The sequence below is a fragment of the Amblyomma americanum genome, chromosome 4 (genome assembly GCF_052857255.1).
Source record: "Amblyomma americanum isolate KBUSLIRL-KWMA chromosome 4, ASM5285725v1, whole genome shotgun sequence".
Lineage (NCBI taxonomy): Eukaryota > Metazoa > Arthropoda > Arachnida > Ixodida > Ixodidae > Amblyomma > Amblyomma americanum.
In genome coordinates, this window is record NC_135500.1 from 73,409,701 (window position 1) to 73,432,615 (window position 22,915).

The 22,915-nt window shown below is 44.9% G+C and overlaps 2 protein-coding genes across 2 annotated transcripts; both read left to right on the forward strand.

Moving 5' to 3' along the window:
* The first annotated feature begins 16,281 nt into the window (after window positions 1–16,281).
* Window positions 16,282–17,115, forward strand: LOC144130176 (uncharacterized). Its single transcript, XM_077664176.1, has one exon. The coding sequence runs from the start codon at window positions 16,297–16,299 to the stop codon at window positions 17,083–17,085; it is 789 nt and encodes a 262-aa protein (XP_077520302.1). The 5' UTR covers window positions 16,282–16,296; the 3' UTR covers window positions 17,086–17,115.
* A 5,074-nt stretch (window positions 17,116–22,189) lies between these two features.
* Window positions 22,190–22,791, forward strand: LOC144129569 (uncharacterized). The gene is made up of 2 exons (XM_077663708.1): window positions 22,190–22,404; window positions 22,569–22,791. Exons 1-2 carry the CDS (start codon window positions 22,190–22,192, stop codon window positions 22,789–22,791), a joined length of 438 nt encoding a protein of 145 aa, XP_077519834.1.
* The last annotated feature ends 124 nt before the right edge of the window (window positions 22,792–22,915 follow it).

Below are 22,915 nucleotides of genomic sequence, written 5' to 3' on the forward strand. Positions count from 1 at the left end.
ACGCCGCGTTCGCTGCCGCTCCAGCGTCAGCGTAGGTGCGGCAAGTTTTGCTTTGGTGCGCTGCGCTTTTCACTGCGAAAGCCTGTCTCTAAGGCTTTGAGAGCAGTTTTTGCATAAACACTCTACTGGCTGCAGACAATATTACCGGCCTGGCATTATCACGAGAAAATCCTGGACTGAATCAGCGCTCGGCGAAGCGTTTGACACGTACCACCAGGTCCAGTTTGCAAAATTCTTATTCGTTTATTCTTTATGGTGAACCGCGGAAGGACTTAAGCAGAAGTCATATTGACTGGCTAATGTTCCGCGAAGCACCCAACTTGAAATAAGCAACGAAAGTTGATGCGTTGGCCGCATTACGTTGTTGTGATTGAGCGATCGAGTATGGTCCGGACTCATTGTTGCTACATGTAAACTTCCGATCGTGATTTGATTCGACTAGGGCCCAGTCGATTGCAATCACTCATCGCGATCGCGAGTGAAGGATATCGTATACACCTTCATGCGGAGTGAGCGCTCAGCCAGCTCTGTGCAGGTGGAAAGACCGAGTAGTGGCCCTCATTCTCAATGGCGAGCAGTACATCTAACATTCCGGGGCGTCGCATATAGGTAAAAGAAAAGCAAAACACAATCGCTCTTTCCCACCATGGCCTCCGTCTTCAAAGATCACATGCGACGATCAACACAAGCAGTTGGAAGGACTCAGTATTTGTGTTTTATTTGCAAGTCACACCTTGCTTCGTACATAAATACTTATGCAGAGCTTGCACTTCCCTTAGTAACGAAACAAAAGAAAACAGTGATTGCACAATTGATTCTTATTTACAAGTCTGGAATACAGTAAAAACAGAGCAAAAAATACATAGCAAACAAAAACAAGTGAAATTTTGAAATATTTAGCTAAAAGTTTTCATCAAATGGAGCATTACACTGGAATCATTGATTATGTGAAAAGAAACCATTTGTGGCTGGTTGATAAAGATTTGACTCCTCTACAATTTCATTATCAAACAAAACGAAAGGGCATGGAACGAAGCACACGCAAGCATAGCACTCAGAACTGGACACAAGAGGCACCACAGGGCTGCTCTGACAGAAATCTAAACAAGTTGCTCATCAATGCGAAATCAGAAAGTACCCGCACACACAAACGGCTCCCGGCCATGGAATTACACCATACTCACAACATGGGAAGTGGCAGTAACACGAATGGTTTACACAAATGGCTAAACCTGTGCTCTGACCACACTATTAAGGCAAGACACAAGACACTCAATATTCATAAAGGGAAAATATACTGTCCTTGATGTTAGCTACCTAGTTGCAGTGTCTTAATTTCAGCAGTTTTTGCCGTTGCCATTGTGCCTCTCTGTCCTTATTTAGCCCTTCAACATAGAATCTAATCCTTAATAAAACATAAAACTTCGCAACTGAAAGCCTAGTTGCTGGATCGTGCTCTGGGCAAGGTGATCGAGGGGAGTTCACCTCCAAAATCGGCCAAGCTCTCTTCGTGCAGAGAGTGCTTACTGAAGAAAGTAGTAAATGCGTCTTCCATGCACATTATTGCTTCTGAAAGAGCATGACTTGGGTACACAAGACCGCCGTTGTCAAAATGTGCCGTGTACCAGTGGTTAACATCCCTGGTTGCCTCGTTTTGTGTTGTACATAGAGAAGCCGCGCCACTAGGGCAACAATTCTTGGCGACAGTCTTTCTAGCAACGTAGCCAGCTACGTAATATGTCAGAGCACTGTGGCTCTTCTGCATAGCTGCAATGGCCACTTTGAGCTACAACCGAGTCAATCATGTCCTCAGCCTCATCAACCTTTCCTTTCTCTAACAGGTCATCTATTGATGACAAGAGAGTTTTGGGGGGTGTATTCGTCACTGAGTTTCGGCTCAGCAATGCTTTGGCCACGTCTGATGCACAATTTCCTCCCCTTGGCGATTTGGCGAGGTCGTAAAATGCCATCACGTTTACGGTCACTAAAAACTGTGACACGGTAGGGTGATCATTGCAGCCCGACGACTGCCTGATTATGCCAAAGAAGTTTTCGAGCTTGTCCTGGCTTAAACGGCTTGTGAGAAGGTACCTGAAGCCTTCACTTGAGCTAAGATAAGTCAGCAAGTCGAGCGTGCTTTTGGTTGTTACCCTTAATCCTGCAGCTGTGTTTTCAGAAAAAAATCCACCGCCAACAGGCTTCGTGCACGCTTCCCATTTGTCCAGATATATCAAAAATTCTTCCAAGAACACTTGGTTGCCACTCTTAGGCCTTAGTGTATTTGCATTTGTCCTTGGCGTCATTATACGAATGAGCCTGTTGAAACGTTTCAAAAAGTCCTCTGTAGGATGTACTTTATGATATACGGATCCTATTTTGTCTTTATGGAGGACAACTCCTCTAATTACCTCATCCCCGAAAAGTTGGAAGGCAAGGTCTACCTTCATTTTTTCGAACGAATTTGGTTTGACATGTGCAAGCGTAATGCTTGGCATTGTCTTGAGCGTTACATATTCACAATCCGCTTTCCATGCAACGTCAATTATGCCGCAGTGGACATGTCCAGAGGGTGTCATGTAGCCCTTGCTGACAAAACCATTCCTCACATTTTTGATTAAGTGAGGGAAATCTGATACAAAATAAAGTTGTCTTCGAGGGTCGACTGGATGCTGTGCACTGCTCCTCAGTCGGTGAGAAGAGCCTGTCGAGAAAACATTGCAGCACATCATTTACACCAAAATTTAGCAGTGATTGCACGCAGTTAAACGACGGTTTACGAGCGATAGCTCTGTTTTGCAAATACCATGCATTCAACTGACGTCATCACGCTCCTATTATATCTGACATTACTAACAATCGCCTTTAAAGGTCAAATGTCATGTGGTCTTGCATCACTTTACCACAGCGTAACACACCGGACGAGGCTTCTTGCTAGACAGGCTGTGCTAATTTGACCTTGGATTTACTTCAAGGTCAACGCGGGAATGTGGTCACCCTAAAACAGCACGGAGAGGTCAGGAAGTAGAGCTATCACTCAAAAAGCAAAGCATGCATTTCACTTATTTATTAGCAACCAATTCAAAGGGTACACCTCTAGTAGTCATTATATATAAGAATCTTTAAGTGACCCCACACATCATAATGTACTTCGGAGTCGCGCTCTGCACCATTCAATCACAAGTAAATTCATATCATAGGAACGCATAGCTGACGACCTGATTTGTGCTTATACTTGCGTGGAGCGATTTGCTTACCTTGTATTCCGAAAATACGCCACATGCTTCTGTTCCAGGTGGCCAACGTCACAGGTTATAGTGTCCACATAGAGGCCTGCCTGTTCTGCGAGAACAGTGCTCTCAACGATTATCTTCGCCAGTGTGGGCGCTTTCACGTTGCCTTGTGAAGCAAACACACCCAGGACTTGTGTCCAGTTTCCTGGGGATTAAAATATTTAAAAATGAGTTACTTTGACAATACATTCTGCAATGATTAACCTCACCAGTGAAAGGTTGGAATAGCACTACCATGCCATGGTCGGCCAGGACACCTTTTTGGTCACCTGTTGTGTGTTTCCCAAGGTCTACGAAGCCTTCTAAGTTGCCTGAAGGGAAAACAACAGAATAAGTATCAAAGCAGCATTTGGTTGTGCAATCCTTTTTAAATAAACAGGGATGACCTTATAGGTAAAGTGCAGGCTCAAAGGAATGTAGTGTTGAAGATATTAATGAGACTTACCTGTCGATTTCATAGTCAGGTGCTCCGAAAGCTTGATTTCATCAATCAGCAGGCCGCCACGACAGCTAAAGGCATCCATGTGCTTTGTCTTCTCCTTTAATGCGCTGAAGATATTTGGATTTCGTCCAAATCCACCTTTAAACTGCTGCAGGTATTTCTGCAGGCAAGTTCGTCCGGGCAATACAAATATCTTCTCTCTCCGCAGGTGCTTATACAATTTTGGGCTTCGCATTCTCATTAAGATGCATTCGATAATCCAGTTGTCGTCATATGCCATGCCCTTCCGATCTCTTAACGTTACACCTATCATTTTTCTTTCCATGGCTCGCTGCGTTGTCCTTAACTTAAGCTGAACTCTTTTCGTTAGCCTCCACGTTTCTGCCCCGTAGGTGAGTACCGGTAAGATTATGCTGTTGTACATTTTCCTCTTGAGGGAAATTGGTAAACTGCCACTCATGATCTGCGAGAATTTGCCATATGCGCTCCACCCCATTCTTATCCTTCTAGTTATCTCCCTCTCATGAGGCAGAGTGGGTGAGGGAACAAACACAAGTTAATGACATCGTAGTCGAAATCAAGAGAAAGAAATGGGCTTGGGCAGGGCATGTAATGCGAAGGCAGGATAACCGCTGGTCTTTAAGGGTAACGGAGTGGGTTCCAAGAGAAAGTAAGCGTAGCAGGGGGCGGCAGAAGGTTAGGTGGGCGGATGAGATTAAGAAGTTTGCAGGCAAAGCGTGGATGCAGCTGGCAAAGGATAGGGTTAATTGGAGAGACATGGGAGAGGCCTTTGCCCTGCAGTGGGTGTAGTAAGGCTGATGATGATGATGATGATGCCATGCCCTTTACAGACCTCCATCGAGCAGCATGAAAACAAGTCCTTACAGCGAGTTGCTGCTTTCGGGGGAGGGACTTTATTTTAGCTTCTACTGCAGACTCACTTAGCGTCTCATTCTGTGCCTTCATTAGAGCCACTTGCTGCTGCGCACCCTCCAATTTTCTCTTCGCTCTTTGCAGAGCACGAGAAATGTTGCTGATTTTTTTTTGCCTGACTGCATGCTTGCTTCCTCTTTATGCGCAGCTTGTTCTGAGTAAGTCTCCGCTAGTATTTGCATTGAGCACAGCTCTCCCCTTCAGACTCAGCGGTCAAGCGACACTTTTCTGCAAAATACTTCCCCATGAATGATATGTGCTTTGCTGAATCAAGTTTTAGGCCACATCCGCCACAAAGAACCTCCAATGCACTGCGCCTAATTAGTTCTTCAGCTTCAACTCTTGTTGTAAGCACGTGCTTGCTTTGTTCTTTTCCGAGAAAATACACTGTAGCGACCACAGAACTGCGTTCAGGCATCAAGCTTCCAAATGTCACCATTCTTTCTATATACAGAGTGGCAAAGTTGTTTTTCTCCGCTCGATAACGTGCGTAGGCTACCGAGCCAGCAGGTGCTTGAGAAAACTTGGTTCAGGTTGCAGGGATACAAACTGAACTGAACGGATGCTAATCTTCACTAGCAATACAACCCATCTGTTGCTGAGGGCATGAGTTCACATTCGGCTCGTCTGTTGCTGCCGGCTCGTCGGAAACATTGTCGAGCGTGCTTGACGCTCCATCGCTGACGCCTGAATCGGCAGTGCGCTCCTGCCGTTTAGCGGCAGGTTGGTCACACAAGTTCCGCACTTTTCTTTTCGATGTCTTTTTAGGCAGAAGGTATTTTGGGTAGTTGTCGAATACTGTTGGCAAGGCATTGGGCAGGAGACGCGGTCTATCTCTGGCGAGCTCGTTGACCACACCGTTCACCGTCACTTTGAAAGTTCTCTCTATGTAGCGGTCTTCAAAATGTTTTTCGCAGACAACACACGCTGGAGTCAACTTGCGGTCCTGTCTTCTGATCAGCCGCTCCCACTCCGCAAGCCGTGTTGGGTCCGAGGGCACACCGAACATGGAAGCTTTGTCCGGATTCGACTGGTAGCCACTAGGACAGAGTGGCACGAAACATGTTTTTTCCCGGCCTTGATGCTTCGACCTTAGCATCATTAATTTAGTCGCTGTGGTCTCCTCTCACACGGAACAGCACGGAGAAAACAGCAGAAAAAAAGCGTACATGCGACCAAAATACTATAATACACACCGCACATGACCAATGCAACTGCTGCGACTGCGGCATGTCCGGCAGCGACGGCACCTTTACGACGAGCAGCGCCCCTTGCGGCCAAAGTTGGAAGGCATCGCGCGCACTGCCACCCTCTCCCATTGAGAAAGCGCTCCGCACGACACACTAGCAGGTTATTCTAGGCACTATAATTTCACGCATGGAGCTTGGCCGGTGGGCGACTAAGCGAACGCCAGCCGCCGCCGTCGCCTTCGCGTGAGTTTTCGCGTACATGGAGTCCAGGCTTTAGCCTTCCTTTTTTCTTGCGATATTCGCGGTGCATATTTCTCGGAACGGGCTGCACCTCGATATTGCTTCTAAGCTGATCTCCCGTCCTCTCTGTCCTCCGTAGACCAAATACATGGGTGTCCTAGCCTATCGTGTACGTCCCTTCCTGTCCTGCTTTCCGATAGCTGTGTCCTCTGCGATATCGAATGCCCTTCAAAAATTTCATGTACACTTTTGTGAATGCCCATATGTAGTAATATTTTTGTTCCTGCGTTGACCGGGATACCAAATGCTCTTTTATATACTTCGCGTATTGTGACGTCCAGCTTGTTCTTCTCACTTTTCTTCCATTTAAGATAAGGTGTTGTGTAAGCTATCCTGCTCACAATAAAAGCCTGTATTAACTTCATGGTTTCTCTTTTTTTAAGTCCATGCTTGTAGCTTGATACCCAACTAATAATTCTCGCCACTTGCTCAGTTGTTGCCTGCAGTCGCCTAATCACTTCCGCGTTGTTGCCCTTGGCGTCTATTAACAAAACCAAGATTTTCGCAAGTGGCACCTCTTGAATTAGCGCACCCTCCACAGATACTACAACAGGGTCAGGGTCTCCTTTCTTCCTAAATATTAGGGACTCTTATTTGTGTGGTGCGCATTAGGGCCCACAGCTATAAGCTCTCTCTCTCTCTTTAGAGGAATTTTAATTGCTGCCGTGCTTTTCTTTTGGTATTTGTGTTATTGCCTCTTTCATTTTTAAATTCATTTCAGTAACATCTCATGATTTTTTAAAATTATGTTGAAGAATATCGCTATTCTTCAACTAAGAACTGGTGCTAATTTCCTGCCGTTTTTTTGTTTCTTTTTCTTGTTTCTCTTTCAACGTTCTCCTTTTCGTTCTTTCTTCAGTGCACAGGTTGTGATGCCATCATCAGACAAGTGACCTCTCTCTATCGATCATCAATTCATTTTCCACTTGCCATGGTGGGCAGGTCGCTCGCAGTCCGGGAAGCTGGTTCCCACGTGCCAGGACGGGCTGGTTGTGACAAAGTCAAAAGGTCACGTATCTCTCTCGGCCAATCCGAGAATGTCAAGACGAACGCCCGCACTTCTCCAGAAAGTGGGCGCTAATGCTATCGCATTCAAATTTTCCAAATCCTTTCCAAAACTGATTGTAAAAACTTTTCAGTCGCATATGCCGCAATTTGGTGCTTTGTTCATGCTACTTGTATTCCATCTTCATTTCATTGCTGGAAGGTACTGCACTTCAAAAAAAAAAAAAGTCATCCTGCGAATGCCACACAGAGACATATCAATTTTACGCATTGATTACACATTGCAAGGCATATATAATTGATCTCTGATTTTAAACAAATACAAAGACATAAAAATAACTCCACAAAACTTACATTGCCCAGATGTTTTGTGATGATGCACCCCGAGTTCTTTCTCCCACCTTACACCTACATTGTAATTTTGTTCAAAGTTTGATTTTATATATTCTCATTGAAATCCAGAATTACCATATGTATGAATTTCTTATTGTTCATCGGATGATTGTAAACGTCTTCCTCTTGTAGCAATGCCTGTCTGTTTCTTAATTTTTGGTGTTAATGCTCCAAGCGGACATATTTATCTGTTGCACTAATTTGAATTGGCGTTCTGTTTGGTCCCATTTGTAAGATGTTTAGAGTATTTGCTTTTCGATGTGTACGACTATTTAATCAGTATATGCTTTTATTCCGTGTAAGGGATAGATTCAAATGATTCCACGGCCTTCCCTATTGAAAAATTCGATATGAATTTCAAACCGGAACCGCACATTGGGTCATTGTACAGTATTTGCGATACCGGATTACCGGAGTATCCTGTATGAAACAGGGTAGTCCTTAATTATACAGGATAGCCCTGTATTATACATGGTGGGTGAACAGCGCAACAAAAGCAAGACAAGCGATGAGTGGCAACTGAGTTTATTGAAGAACGACAAGTGTTAATATATAGTGAACGTAAACAATAAGATATAAAAATCAGTATAAACGACAAACAGGGGAAAACAACCTAAGCCATGAGCAAGTCCAGATATTGAATTTTCTCGTAACTTAACGTCACAGAAGGATTGCTGATGCACTTTTCTCCTTGATTATGAATGTGATAAGCTTCCATGATTTCTCAGGTCACCTTGTTTTCATGGTAGAACAGCACTGCTGTCTTCTTGTAGAGCGGTTCGCATTTGCATTTTTGCAGCGAAACTTCGTCCCAGGAGCCATTAAGTGACAAGGAAATTCAATATGTGGTCTTGCACATGGCTTAGGTTGTTTACCCCCTTGTGTCGTTTTTCTGTTTGTTTTTTTCATATTTTATTGTTTTATGACTACACTGCTAAAAATGAACCTAACAAACCTCAGCATTAATTAAAATTCCTTGAAATGCTGGTTCAAAAGAAAAGGTCGACTGCCGGAGCTGGAGCAATGACAACACTGCACTGAGCGAGAAAAAAAACGAAATATATCTGTCACTTTAGTTCTAAACCTTTAGTACCGTGCTGTTCTCATATTTATGATTATTTAAAGGAATTCGGAATATATTATGACATGATGTATTAACTTTTTATTTGGAACCTGGGCGACATAATAAATAATCTTCATTATCAACATCACGTTCATCACCCTACTCAAAGTAGTATAGATAATGAATAGGCTGGGGCAACCACAAAGAATGAAAGATAATACACGCCCCTGCCGGCACCACATAATGTATAACAGGCTTAATCCGATTCCAAAATAAACGAAGAGGACAAATGGCAACGAGAATTTTCCCACCCGTAGGTTGGGAAAATGAAAAATAAAAAGGGAGGGGCAGCTACTATAGCGACCCACAGGCCGGGGGGGGGGGGGAGAGAATTTCTTGATCTGCCCTGGGAAGTAGCGGAGAGGGTGGACGAAATGGATAGGATGAATGGTTGTCAGGTAACGGGTTATAGGAATATAGTACAGACACTGAAAGTTTGCTTCTGCGTTTTCTTCCAAACTATGCGTTATACGTTGTTGTACATGGATCACTCCGTGGTGTTCCTTTGCGACCACTAACTAATATATAATCCAACTGGCCGCTGCGGTGGCTCAGTGGTTATGGGACTCGGCTGCGGACTCGAAAGACACGGGTTCGATCTCTGCTAGGGTGGTGGAATTTCATTGCAGGCCAAATTCTAGAAGCCCGTGTACTGTACGATGTCAGTGCACGTTAATTTCGACCCCAGGTGGTAGAAATTTCTATAGCCCTTCACAACGGCGTCCCTCATAGCCTAAGTCTCTTTGGGACGTTAAGCCCCCTTAAATGAAACAAACCTATAATTCAACTTCTTCTTGAATCTTTCTTTTTCATCAGCCGAACGATGGCTGTGAGATGCATTCGTTGTTTAGGTCACGCGAGGCCTGAAAAATAGAGATATTTCCACGTGCTCATGGGAGAAGAGACAGGGTCCGAGATCGCGTCATGTACAAGAGAAACTTCACATATAAAAAGGAACTCTTTCTTCTGGTTGCGCCAACCGAACTCTGTCCAGAAATCTTGCGGGACTGCTATGACGAGCCGTTGTCCCGCCATTAAGGTGGTGTAATCCAAACATTCGCACGCATAAGTGCGAAGTACTACTGGACCAAGTTGGTATCTTCAGTCCAGGATTACGTGAAGACGTGCCGCGACAGCCAGCGGCGAAAGACGTCACCCGTGAAACCTGCAGGACTTCACCAGCTTGTGCCGCCACCTACAGCACCCTAAGAAGTGGGCATGGACCTGCTGGGCCCATTCCCAGTGTCGTCACCGAGGAACAAGTGGATCGTTATAGCGACAGACTACTTGACGCGGTACGAAGAGATATCCGCTGCTCCGCGCTACTGCTACATAAGTGGCTCAGTTTTTCTAACATCCATAGTCTTGCGTCACGGTGCACCTTCGATCATCATCACGGACCGTGGCAGCGCCTTTACGGCTGAGTTAATGGGGGTTCTCCGAGCTTGCTTACACCAGTCACAGGAAGATCACGGCTTATCTATCATCCGTAAAGAAACCAAAAGACTGAACGCCTCAACCGGTCGCTCTCAGACATGCCGTGTATGTATGCCGATGTTTAACTTCGCACATGGGACGAAGTTAACCCCATGCAACCTTTACCTACAAAACGGCAGAGCAGGAGACGACCCGTCTTACACCTTTCCAGCTGGTCTACGGACGCCGTGTCACAGCTATGCCAGACGCCATGCTACCCACTGATGGCTCTGAAGACGACGCCTGTACTGACGTCGCCACATACGTCCAGTGGTCTGAAGAAGCCTGCCAGCTCGCAAGATGCTGAATCCATCTCCAGCAATACCTCGATGTTGGTCACTACAACCTCAGACGCCGAGCCGTTCGGTATGAACCTGGTCGCGGGCTCTCAGAGAAGTTACTCCGCCGCCACTTCTGTCCATACGAGGTAGTTCGGCGTCTTAATGATGTCGCCTACGAAGTTGTACCGCGGGACCAAAGATCCTTACCACGGCGATGCCATCCGACTGAGACTGTATATGTGGTGATTATGAAACCATATCACGACAGGCTGTAACCCGCTGTGTTGCCAGCTTAACTGTAGTCTATGAACTCCGCTCCCCATGGTGCACATTACCACCTCGGCCTTCTGTTCGTTTCCGGCGTCAGACCACCGCTTTGAAGGAGGGAGTAATGCCGCGTGCAGATGGGAGAGCAGATAACGAGGACAAAGTGGGCCTGTGGGCGAGTGAACCATCCTGCGCAGTCTTTTCTGATGTGCCAGTACGACTGTGCAAGTCTTGGTTACAATATAACTGCTGATACGTATTTTATTATCCTCCGGATCATGGCTGGCTCAAGTGTTATAATGAATTGAAACTACGCATCAGCGTTTGTTTTTCAGTTTTTCGTAACTCATGTGACCTGAACAGCAACTAAACGTTACGGCCATAGTACGGTTGACGAAAGCGAAGCAGAAAAAAGCACCAAGAAGAAATCCAATTTACAAATCATTAAGTGGTCGTAGGCGAACACCACATGATGAACCGTGTGTTTTAATAGCTAACGCACTATTTGGAAGCAGAAAACAAGCAATGAAAATTGGTGTCTATGTTCCTTTAAAGGGACTGAACACTGACCAAAACGTGTCATGAGATTATGGCAGAAACGTTGTGCTCGATTCTATGGAACCTAGGCAACTGAGGCCATCATGTGCCAGGAACAAGGTATAGGGAAATTGTTTTGTGCAGAATTTTAAAGAAATGTAAAAACAATCGGGGTTGTAGAGGCCCTAAAACGTTAGTTTGTAGTGCCTAGTGGTCACAAAGGAAATTTAAGAATGGACATTAGTAAAAGATTTAAAGAAGTTCGGCTGTTGCATATTTTGGTGGCCTTCATAACAGGCTCATTGGTAGCGTGCACTAGATAACACTTTATACGCAATTAGCCTTATTTAGAGAGAGATTGAGAAAAACTTTATTGAGGTCTCTTAAGAGATTGGCGGTTAGGTCTTCGTCTTCATCGCTGTCGACGCTTGACCTCTTTCAGCAAGGTTGGGCCCCTATTCCAGGGCTCCACTGAGCCTAGCTGCTTCGCTTGCGTGCTGCACTAGTGCCCTTTGGGCAGTGAGCTCGCCGCTGGCGAGCCGGCTCTCCCATTGCTCCGCACTCGGTTTTGTGTTGGTGGAGTGCGTAGTTGCGTTCGCACTCGCAGGTGATATGGTATAGCATGGGGGTCGCCTCGCACCACGGGCATGTGTCCCTGAATTGTGTAGGATACATTTTGTGTAGGATGTGTAAGTTAAAGAAAGTTCCCGTTCGCAGCCTCCGCCAACTAGCTGATTGTTGCTGTGATAGAGACTTATGCGAAGGAGAGTGCATAATCCTCCTTCCTCTGTGAAAATTCAATATCTACGAATATCCGATCTCAACGGTATAATAGGTGACCCAGAGTTTGTGGCTGCTCAGCTCGGTACGTGATCTCGCGAGTTAAGCGATCCGCCTTTTCGTTACCCTCTATTCCCGTGTGTGCTGGAATCCAGATTATCCTGTGGGTTGTGTTGTGTGTGAGATGCCCTACTTTAGATAGGATATCTAGGGCGGCTCTGCAGTCTACCTTTCGTGTAATGTCTGCACGCTTCTTTTGAGTCCGTAAGGATGTGTAGTGACTTGTTTCTCCAGTAGCCTTCAGCCGCCGCCCGCGCCACGGCGACCTCCTCCGCCTCAGCTACCGTATAGCTTCCGGTGGTTGCGCAGGTAATCAGCTTGCCTGTGTTGTCTACCACTTTTTTAATACATTCAGGTGCTACAAAACTGTTTAGATTTGCATGTTCTCCTTGCACGACATGTGCCGCTGCTTACCATAGGTGGTGGCAGGAGTTGCAAGGCCTTGATGTCCCCAATGAAGCTGCAAGAGTTTCGAACCCTGCCTCTCTGGTCTTCATTCTGTGAGAAGCGATGCTTGTGATTCGAAGAATTCTCTGCAGATGCCACCTAGCATCAAGAACGTTCCATTAGTGTCAAAAAGAAAGTTCACATACTCAGAAATTCTGGACAAAAGCATTTTTGAGCGGTACACCATTTAAGAACGCAATTTTTTCATTTATTGTAAGATTTCACTATAACAATACATATATCCGCAGATCATCCAACAGTAGTCTTGCATTTTTTTCTATTCACCTTTTTGCTATGGTCAAAAGCGTTCCACCATTGCTTTTCAATGGCAGTCTTAACTGTTGGATGCGATCGCTGGAAACAATTAAAAAGAAAGGTTTTACTACATATCAGAACAAAGGACCATTACTTTCAATGTTTCCGTAACAGTGTCTTCAATTTTCAAAATTTTTGCCCGACAAAGCTGCACTTGACGCATGCAGGCAAATAACAAACCTTTTTACTTTCCTTTGAACCCTGGTCTTCCGTTCGAATTCGTTTACTTCATTTATGTTATTTTTGTACAAACTGATGATAAAAAGTTATTTCCCTGTCTGCCAGTACAGGCAACATGGCACACCCTTTATTTTGGAAAGGACACACTGATTTCCATCACACCATGGACGCCTGCTTTCACAGTTTTTCTTACGAGCTCGTAAGCTTCACGACTGCCTACCTCTAGAGCTGCGTCAGGCGACACAACCCCGCATTATTTAACTCTATCGCCCACACTGCACCACGTCTGTGGCAACTCATCTGACTTCCGGAAATTCTGTAAACTTCAGACGCTGACGGTACCTTAAGCACTGGTCAGGCATGGGGCGACCCGGCCAGACCACTGCAAAATAATATTCGGTGGACCTCGTGATAAATAATTTTTTGTTACCTGGGAAAAAGTTCCTTAATCTGTTTTTTTTGTATCGAGGGTTGTACGCGACTAAGGTTGGATCCACGGGCATGGTAGATACGTGCAGGACGTATTCATAGAGTCGTTCACGAACACAGCGGAGCTGCGTGCTTGCACTATTCTCCGCATCCTGCCTTGCACGTGCATCTGGCTTCAACGATACGGCTGGGCTTCCCAGACAAGTGCACCATCATGGCGCATGTTCTCACCCGCATGCAACAAATAAATATAACGTAGTCTCATCAGCTGTGCTTACCCTCAACCGCATTTCGTAGTCCACATTCCTCATATGCGCAGTGGATGATTTCGCGAAGATACCGGAGGGCCCTGTTGAACAGGAAACATCCTTTCTAACGCTTAAATATTGCTCTCAGCGTAGACGTCCCTTATGAATATGGTCTAAAGACTGTCTATAGACTTTTTATAGACTATAGACGCCCTTTAGACTTGGATTTTTTTTAATACACTGTCTATAGAGAATCTATAGACTAAAGTCTATAACCGCCTAATTTCCTTTTGTCTATAGATGGTCCATAGACCACCTATACACTGAAGTCTATAACCACATCAATTTCCTTGTCTATAGATGGTCCATAGACTATCTATAGACTAAAGTCTATAACAGACAATTTTTCTTTGTCTACAGACGGTCATAGATTACCTATAGACTAAAGTGTATAACCGCCTTATTTCCTTTCGTCCATAGACTGTCTATAGATGATCTACAGACTAAAGTCCATAACAGACAATTTTTTTGTCGATATTCAGTCAATAGATTATCTATAGACTAAAGTCTATAACCGCCTTGTCTATAGACGGTCAACAGATTTTCTATGGACTGAAGTCTATAACTGTCTCATTTCCTTTTGTGCACAGAAAGTCTAGTCTATAGACCATCTATAGAACAGTCTATAGTAGACATAATTTTCCTTTGTCTATTGGGCGCGAGCTCCACCACTCGAGCGAATGGCGCTAGCGTCGACCTTGCGCAGCAAGTGGGATCGCGTGTCTCCTCTCACTGCTGCAGAAGCGGACTATCGGTCGCAGTTAGGCGTTCTAAATGCTAAAAGCCGCGCTATCATCTGCATTTTTCGTTGTTAGTGAGTGCCAGCATTTTACACTTCGATCGTGTGTCGTCGCCGGTGCTGCTACAGTTTATTTCAGCTTTCCCCATGGTCGCTTACTGCTCTGTGCCTCAATGCCGGACTTACGAGGCGGAACCAGGCGTAAGCTTCCACTTCTATCCGAAAGACAGGAAGCTACGAGAAGCCTGGTTAGTCAAGCTGCGAATGGGCAAAGATGCGAGTGTACATTCTCGTGTGTGCAGCAAACATTTCACCAAACAAGATTTCGTCTATGGAGTTGGCGCTAAACTGTTCGGTGAGTAGCGGCCGAAGCTGCCGCGAGCATTTACGTCCGCGCATGTCTCTCTTGTGGAGCTAACGAAGGTAAATTGCTGACAGGATGAAAAAGGCGCTGGTTTCTACGCGACACAGTGCCGTCCCATAACCTGCCTGTTCGACCTTTGGATCGTCAGCCGTCTGCTCGGCGTCGCCGAAACAGGGCACAGGGCGGAGGTAAGCTGAATGTGCGTGGTAGCAACGGGCGCGATTACGCAGTTTTAATTTCGCGCACAGCACGCCGTGCGTAGCATATTTACATGTTTAGATACAAGTATTGCACTGTGTCTCAAATAACTGTTTTTGCTTGCTACGCTTGTTTTGTGCAGTGATGCTTTAGGTAACGTTGGCGTGTAATTGATGAATGGATGTATTCATTGTGTCGCGAGTCTCATAAAAGTGCACCAATGGTTGCCTGTGGCACGCGACTTCTATAATTAAGCTAATTTTGTATTTTGGCGCTCCTATGCTTGATGATGTTACCTGTTCTTACAAGTGTTAGATTCAGTGTCTGGTAATGATGCTCATGTCATTGCTTTGCATTTCGAGCCCCTTGCACATGCGTGACAAGCACGTACGAGCGTATTTTAAAACGGCTTGGCTAAATGTCCACCGCATCCATTCTTAAAATCAGTGTACACCATAAGCTAAAATTTTATTTCCACAAATGAGCTAAGCAAACAGAAGCACAGTTTTAACAACCAACGTTAATAAATACAAAGCCCTGGTGCTCTTCAGGATGTTGGCAATCGTATCTTTATTGGTGTTACATCATCACCTAAGTATCAACTACGAGCTTCTTTATTTGTTAATCAAGAATGTCAATAGAGAGCAATTAAGGCTGGTATTGCAGTGCATGTAGCAATTTTGGAGAATTTATACCTACTTGCATAGCAAAGGCTGTGGCCAACTGTTTTAATTATTGGCTTTCATACGGCTAGAGGTTTGCAGTCCAATTTTGGGAGAAATGCATATCTGAATCTGATATTTTATTTCCAGAAGACAGAGCATTGAGCGACATTTTTTCTAAAGAGAAGCCGTTACCGTTGCCTGCATGTGAGCCAGAGATTAAAGCAAGTGCATCTTCCTCAGGAGAAATCGAAGACAGTGCACCTGATGCACGCGGCAACGCAGATATCAATCCCAGTCCAGGTGGCAATCAAGGTATCATTGTCAGCTGTGTTATTTATATATTTATTGCATTTGTTGACTGCAAAAATAATTTACATTATCTGCTTCAGATATCCCTGCTGAGCTTCAAGCCGTAAGGAAGGAGATTGGCGTGCAAGCCAACACACTCGATGCTGCACGAAAACAACCGCTGAGCACAGCAAGCAGTCAGGGAGAAAAAGATCTGAACATCTTAACTGGGATTCCCTGCTTCCAGCTGTTCTATAACATATGCGATGTTTATACAGACAGCCGGATGCTCATGCAAGCAAAACGGTTTTGCTTATCAAACGAAGACGCGGTGTTGTTATCGCTCATCAAGCTTCACCACAACATGTCATTCGCATTGCTTGGTGTGCTTCTTGGCATTCATCGCACCACAGCATCAGAAATATTCAAGGCCAGTGTAATAATCTTGGCTGAAATAATGAAAAATGCAGTTTTTTGGCCGAGCAAGGAAGCTGTTGTTGATAACTTGACGGTGTACTTCAAGGAGTACTCGAGTGTGAGAGCTGTGCTAGACTGCACGGAGATCCCAATTCAGAGGCCAAAGGATATGGAGTCCCAGCTGTTGACATACAGCTGGTACAAGGGTGTGTACACAGCCAAGGTTTTAGTCTGTGAGACACCGGGAGGTCACATAAGTTATGTAAGCAAAGCTTATGGTGGCCGGGCATCTGACTCCCATATAACAAAGGAAAGCAAGATACTAGTATTGTTTCTACCATCAACTGACAGTGTCATGGTGGATAAAGGGTTCTTAATAGACAAACTTTGCCTTGAGCATCAAAGCACAATGGTGCATCCCCCGTTCCTATGCAAGAGAAAGCAACTTACAAAAAATAAAGCTGAAAAAAGTCAAAGTATCGCAGCCGCTCGCGTTTATGTGGAGCGTGCAATCCAGCGAATGAAAGTGTTTAAGATATTGACGGGGAACTTGGGCACCGAGCTTTTTGCTTACATTGATGACATTATAAAAGTCATTGCGGGAATTGTGAATCTCTCCAAGCCCATCTTCAGCAGCGACAAGTTTTTGGTACAATAAAGGGCTACCAAAGTGCATGGACATAATGTTTCGGTACAGTTTCTTAGATTCTTTCCTACGGCTCCTTTATATGTTTGCTTGAACCAAGTGGTAAGCATTTTTGCAATATTCTTTTAAGTAAGTTGTACACTGCATTTGCTTCTTTATGTTCTTATCACCAGTTTTCATCATATGCCTTACTTTTGTTACTTCCGTTACATATGTGCTTGGTGTCTTGCTTCTCTTGACCAAAATGTTTTTTTGTAATCGTTTAGTGTTTTCATTCTGCACACGCTTTTTTCTTCCTTGTGTCAGTCCCTCTAAATGTGTTCCCCCTTTGGAATCACAGGGCATTCCTGTATATCAGTAATTATGCAGCAAACAGCATGACATTAAGTACGCAAGTTGCATTTTCATAGTGTCAGTAACAGCAAAGTTCGAAACGCTCTAAAGTAAACATTTTTTACTGCCAGCCATGGGAATAGTAAAAATGAAACAATGGTGGACACCAGTGTTCATTGAGAGACAAGGGAAGGCAGCACATATGACTTGAAAAGGTAGACAGCCCTCTCCACAACATCATTGAAGAAAGAAGCGTTGAACTCTACAGAGAACAACAAGTAGTTTTCCCTGTCTTGAAACAAAAATATCTGCACTAGACACCCCTGCCAAACCCTTCTGGACCTGCACTTGACAGAAATACCTGCTGTTCTTCAGAGACAAGCTTATGCCTTCACTTGTTATTTATTTTGCCTTGAATTTGTCTAAACTCATCGGGCACCTCACTTCAAGAACTCTTGGAGCGCAGCAGTCGCATGTGACTACCCCATCTGGACTGGCGCCAATGCATGGATGCTGGTCTGAAATTAAAAAGTCCGCACTGTTCAACTTTCAGATTTTCATGCTGACTTGCAGCTAAATAACCCATCTTTGCTGTTTCTTCTAGAAGAGTGCCTCTTAACATTGCAGGTGTCTGCACTGAGTTTTCTTTCAACACAACTTTCAGCAGAGGTCGCACATCATGTGGGCCCATCCTTGTTCTGAGTGTATGCACTCGTGTATAAACAGAATATGCAATTGATGCTGTTACCATTCCTCTTCTGTATATCAACCAGTCTGGAGAATTTGCTTGGGCTTTTGTTAAATTATATATCATGTCAATTTCTGTGTTTGTGTATGTTTGTTGGAGGCATCTGTAAATTTCTTCTGCTGAGAGCACTCCTGCTGCAATGACCTTCTCAGCAGCTTCAACAAGTGCTGGTGGGTTTTTCACGCCAAGGTTTGCTCGTCTTCCTGTGCTTGTTTGACTGTCTTCATGCTGCTCATGCAGCTGGACAGTGGATGAGATTGGCTGTATGGGTAGCAGTGGCGCTGTATTGCTGCATGATGGATCCACAGTTGTATTGCCTGAACCTTTACTTGACAATGGGTATGTCAATTGGTCACAGCGACTTCCTGAAATGAAAGAAATACAAATTTATTCCTATACTTTAAACAAAAAATAAATTGGTCTGCATTTTTTGTATTTGGTTATGTTGCTCTCACTAAAAGACGTACACTGAAGCATCTGCTTTTTCCCTAAACCATTTATTTTATGGGTAACAAAACAGTAAGCTCGAATAACAGGCACACACAGTGACAACGCACTACATGAAAGTGTTTACACACAGTAAATAAGCTTACTAATTGTTGGCATTGGTAAGTTTCAGATGCCATGCTATAACAAGGTGCTAAGTCACGAAGCAGATTGCATCAAACTAAACTATAACAATATATCCACTTACTGCCTTCATTGTGGCGGAGTGCAACACAGTTGTATGGCAATTCTTGAAGCAACCTCTTCAGGATGTTGCCATCAGGCAGCTTGACAATATCTCTTTTAGCCTGAAACTCGAAAAGTTCCATCAGCGTATTCTCCTGAGTACACAGCGTTTTCACTTCACGTGAGCACTTTTTAATCATCATTATGATGATAAAAACTGAAGTTAGTACAGCTCTGAGGGTGTTGGATGGCTGCTCTCAACAAAATTTCTGCTGCTTAACTTGATCAGTACTCCAGATTCTCAAGGTACATTGGAAGAGGCTCTTGTGACGTCAGGCTTACTAAATAGTCATGCTCGAAATGAGAAAGTTTCACTTAAAATTACAGATTAATATTTTTTTGAGTATGTCAAGCAACATGACCCGAAAGACGCGGGTTCGTTGCCAGCCGCGGCGGTCAAATTTCGATGGAGGCGAAATTCTTGAGGCCCGTGTGGTGTGCGATGTCAGTGCACGTTAAAGAACCCCAGGCAGTCGAAATTTCTGGAGCCCTTCACTACGGCGTCCCTCATTCCCTGAGTTTGCTTGGGATGTTAAGTCCCCACGAACCAAACTGCATCGGGTGACCGCAACTATTGTCAGAGTCCTCCGCTTCCTTTGCTATCTCAGGAATAAAAAAATATCGTCCAACGGCAATGCAATATCTTCCTGTATTTTGTTTTTAGAAGCTTTGAAGAGCTAATTTTCCTTAAACCGTGGCACATTGAGAATATAATTAATCTTTAATGCTGACAGGTAGAGCGAGGAAAGGCACCCACTTCTGAAGTAAGGGTGCTGCAAACTGTACTACATCAAACGAACATGTACACGCTCTCCCTTAAAAGAATCGCTCGAGAATATACCATTACATCGTTCTATCGTTACTGTCCAACACGCTTAATTATGAAGCATTTCATCAGTGACTGTACATTTATTTCTCCTTAAAACCTCCTGTAAAATTAGGGGGAACAACGGGGGTGAGAATTCAACGATGTGCCCATCTCTCAGAAACATGATTAGGAGTCTCAAAGATCATGGTTCTCTGCAGAATTAAGATATGCCATTTATACCTTTGCAGTTTGCCTTCACGTGAAAAAGTGCTGCGACTCAACAATCAGAAACCCAGTATATTTTCGTTCTTCGCCGTGTGTGCCTCTGTAAGCTCGTCTAAGGTGTTGTGTACTCCCAAGCCCAGAAACCTTTCGGTGGAGGTACAGTTACGTAGCCTTAATGCTACCTTGTATGCTGTTCTAATAGACTCTACTTTGGTTTTTTCACTACTGTCTAATTTTAAGTATGGGAGTGCGTAGACAAGCCTGCTTATTACAAATGCTTGTACTATTTTGCAAAGTTCTCTCTCCTTCACTCCCTTCCTTTTGCTTGCAATTCGTCTAATTAGTCTTACCGTCATATTGATGGTTGTCTGGAGTTTTTGTAGAGTTTCCTTGTTCTTCCGGTTCGACTGAAGGAAGAGTCCTAGGATTCTTATAGTTTGAACTTCCTTTACAGGGAGCCCTTCCACCCAGATTTTCAGTGGAGGCGGAGGTTTGTAATTTTTTGCTCGAGGGCCCCTTGGTTTGTATCAGATTAGAAATAATTCGGACTTGGAGGGCGAGCAGGTTAGCCCTGCTTTACCCGCCAGGTCTTGTATTATGTCTACAGCTTGTTGCAGGGTATCCTCTATCTGACCATCGCTGCCAGTTGTGGTCCATAAAGTGATATCATCTGCGTAGAATGTGTGTTGCAGCCCCAGGATGGCTGCTAATTTAGAAGGAATTTTAATTAGTGAGAGATTAAAAAGGAAGGGTGACAGGACTGAGCCCTGTGATGTTCCTTTACCTCCAAGTGAGATAGAGTCTGATTTAATCTCTCCCACTGCTATCTCTGCCATTCTGTTACTGAGAAATGACGATGTACTGGGAAGTTCTTTCCCCTGGGTTGATGTCCGAGATTCCTTAAGATAGCATCGTGCGTGACATTATCAAACGCCTTGTTCAAATCCAAGCCTAATATGGCTTTAGTTCCTCTGCTGCGTTCCATGTCTATTATGTCTGCCTTGAGTTGCAGCATAACATCTTGGGTAGAAAGATTAGCCCTGAAGCCTAGCATGGAGTTATGCTATGCAGCATTATAATTATTTGAAAAGGGCGCCACATACTATTTGATGGGAGATGCGGCGCACATTAAATAAGTAGTAAGGTTTTGGTTTTCGCGAAAGTAATAAGGTTTTTAAAGCGCGAGTGGAGAATTTATGCTTTAAACCAAAGGCCCTTCGTGTTCTTGGATGCTAGAGCAAGCTACACTTGGCAAGAGTGCAACCAATATAGACATGACCGTGAAATTGGTTTGTTTCACTTTTTACCCATTTTGCCCGGAGTCGGCGGAAAATCATCCGGGCAGCAAACGACCGTGTGCGCCGGTGTGTCAGCGTCGGCGGAGTTTTCTCTCGTGGATTACGTTTTGATTGAAATTCAACTTAATCGTCCACTTAAGGTAAGTCTACATGATTATTTTTATTCATTTGGTCTCCTTATCCACTCTAAGCAGTGCTGTGTGTGATGAGCAGATTATGTGCGCAGCGACAAACTTCCTATCCACGTTTGTAATACCCCTGTCACACGGGCACTTTCGATCCTCATTGAACTCGATCTGCATCGAGATTTTCGAGCACGCTCGAAACATCCGGTGCTACACGGGCATTTTCAGTGCTCATTGAGAAGTTTCGCTCATGTGTGTTAGGTGGCGCCAAATGTTCCACCGGCAGCCATAACATGATGTCCGGCAACACTGTGCAGTTGGGGGCAGCAGCAGCCAAATCCGTAGCCAGATGTGATAGCGGTTGGCGCCAAAACCAAAAGGTTTGTTGTCACAGCTGTGTAGATTATTATGTGTCTAGAAAGGAAGCGTGAGTTTGCTCTTATGATGGTGGCGGCTGCTGACCTCGAAGTAGAGAATGAGGCGGCTAGAAGTCAGACAGACAGTGTGAAAAGGCGGCTCCTTTTTGCGAACGGGTTGTGTATCGCAGCTGCAGTTGCGTGCGATGGTACAGTCCAGCGGGGAAAGGTGGATGTACAATCGAAACGAACGCCGGTTCGAGGACACTCTCCCCCACCTCGGTGAACGGTTCTTTAAACAGAGCTTCCGTGCGACTCCTCCGACGTTCCGGTATATATTCGAAGCTTGCCGGCCCCTGCTGCAGCGCGTCAACACGAATATGCGGTTGGCCATCTCTGTCGAGAAGCGCGTTGCAGTGGCGATGTAAAAGCTGTGCTCCTCGGCAGAGGATAGGTCTGTGGCCAATCTTTTCGGCCTGGGGCGATCTACCATGAACACCATATATCGGGAGTTTTGTGACGCTGTAGTGTGCCTACTCGAGGACAAGTGGATAAACATGCCCTCTCCAGACGCAATGGGCGACCACATTAGACAGTTCGGTGCCATTTGCGATTTCCCACAAGCGATAGGGGCACTCAACGGTTGTCATTTCCCCGTGTCGCTGCCCAAGGAAAGCGCGCCAGACTACTACAACTACAAAGGCTGGTGAGTTATCTCATATTTGGCTTATGTAGAGCTTACATGTTGCAGCCATAAAGGCAGCATTGCAGCGGTACGAATTTGCTAATGCAAAAGTCTTCAGTTCACAAGTCATTGTGCGTGTCCATGATTTGTGAAGAATTCTTTTAATGCTGTTTTTTTATTCACAGGCACAGCATCGTGCTGCTCGCCTTGGTAGACCACCGGTACCGCTTTCGGTACGTGAACGTTGGATCACCAGGGTGCTGCCACGATGCCTACATATACCAACCCTCCCAGCTGGCAGAGTTTATTGAAGGGCCAACATTTCAGGCTCCAGCTGTAGTCTTCAGTGGAACAGCTGTGCCTCCACTAATACTTGCGACCAAGCATTTCCCCTCACATCACACTTGATCAAACCCTTCAGCCACAGCGCCCACTTGGATGCCGATATGAAAAGGTTAAACTACCACCTGTCGAAGGCTAGAAGGGTAGTCGAGAATGCCTTTGGCAGACTGAAGGCAAGATTCAGGTTGTG

Coding starts and splice junctions, on each gene's coding strand:
- LOC144130176 (XM_077664176.1), top strand. CDS start 16,297: ATGCTCATGCAAGCAAAACGGTTTTGCTTATCAAACGAAGACGCGGTG.
- LOC144129569 (XM_077663708.1), top strand. CDS start 22,190: ATGAACACCATATATCGGGAGTTTTGTGACGCTGTAGTGTGCCTACTC. Junction 22,405..22,568: donor TACTACAACTACAAAGGCTG/GTGAGTTATCTC, acceptor TTTTATTCACAG/GCACAGCATCGTGCTGCTCG.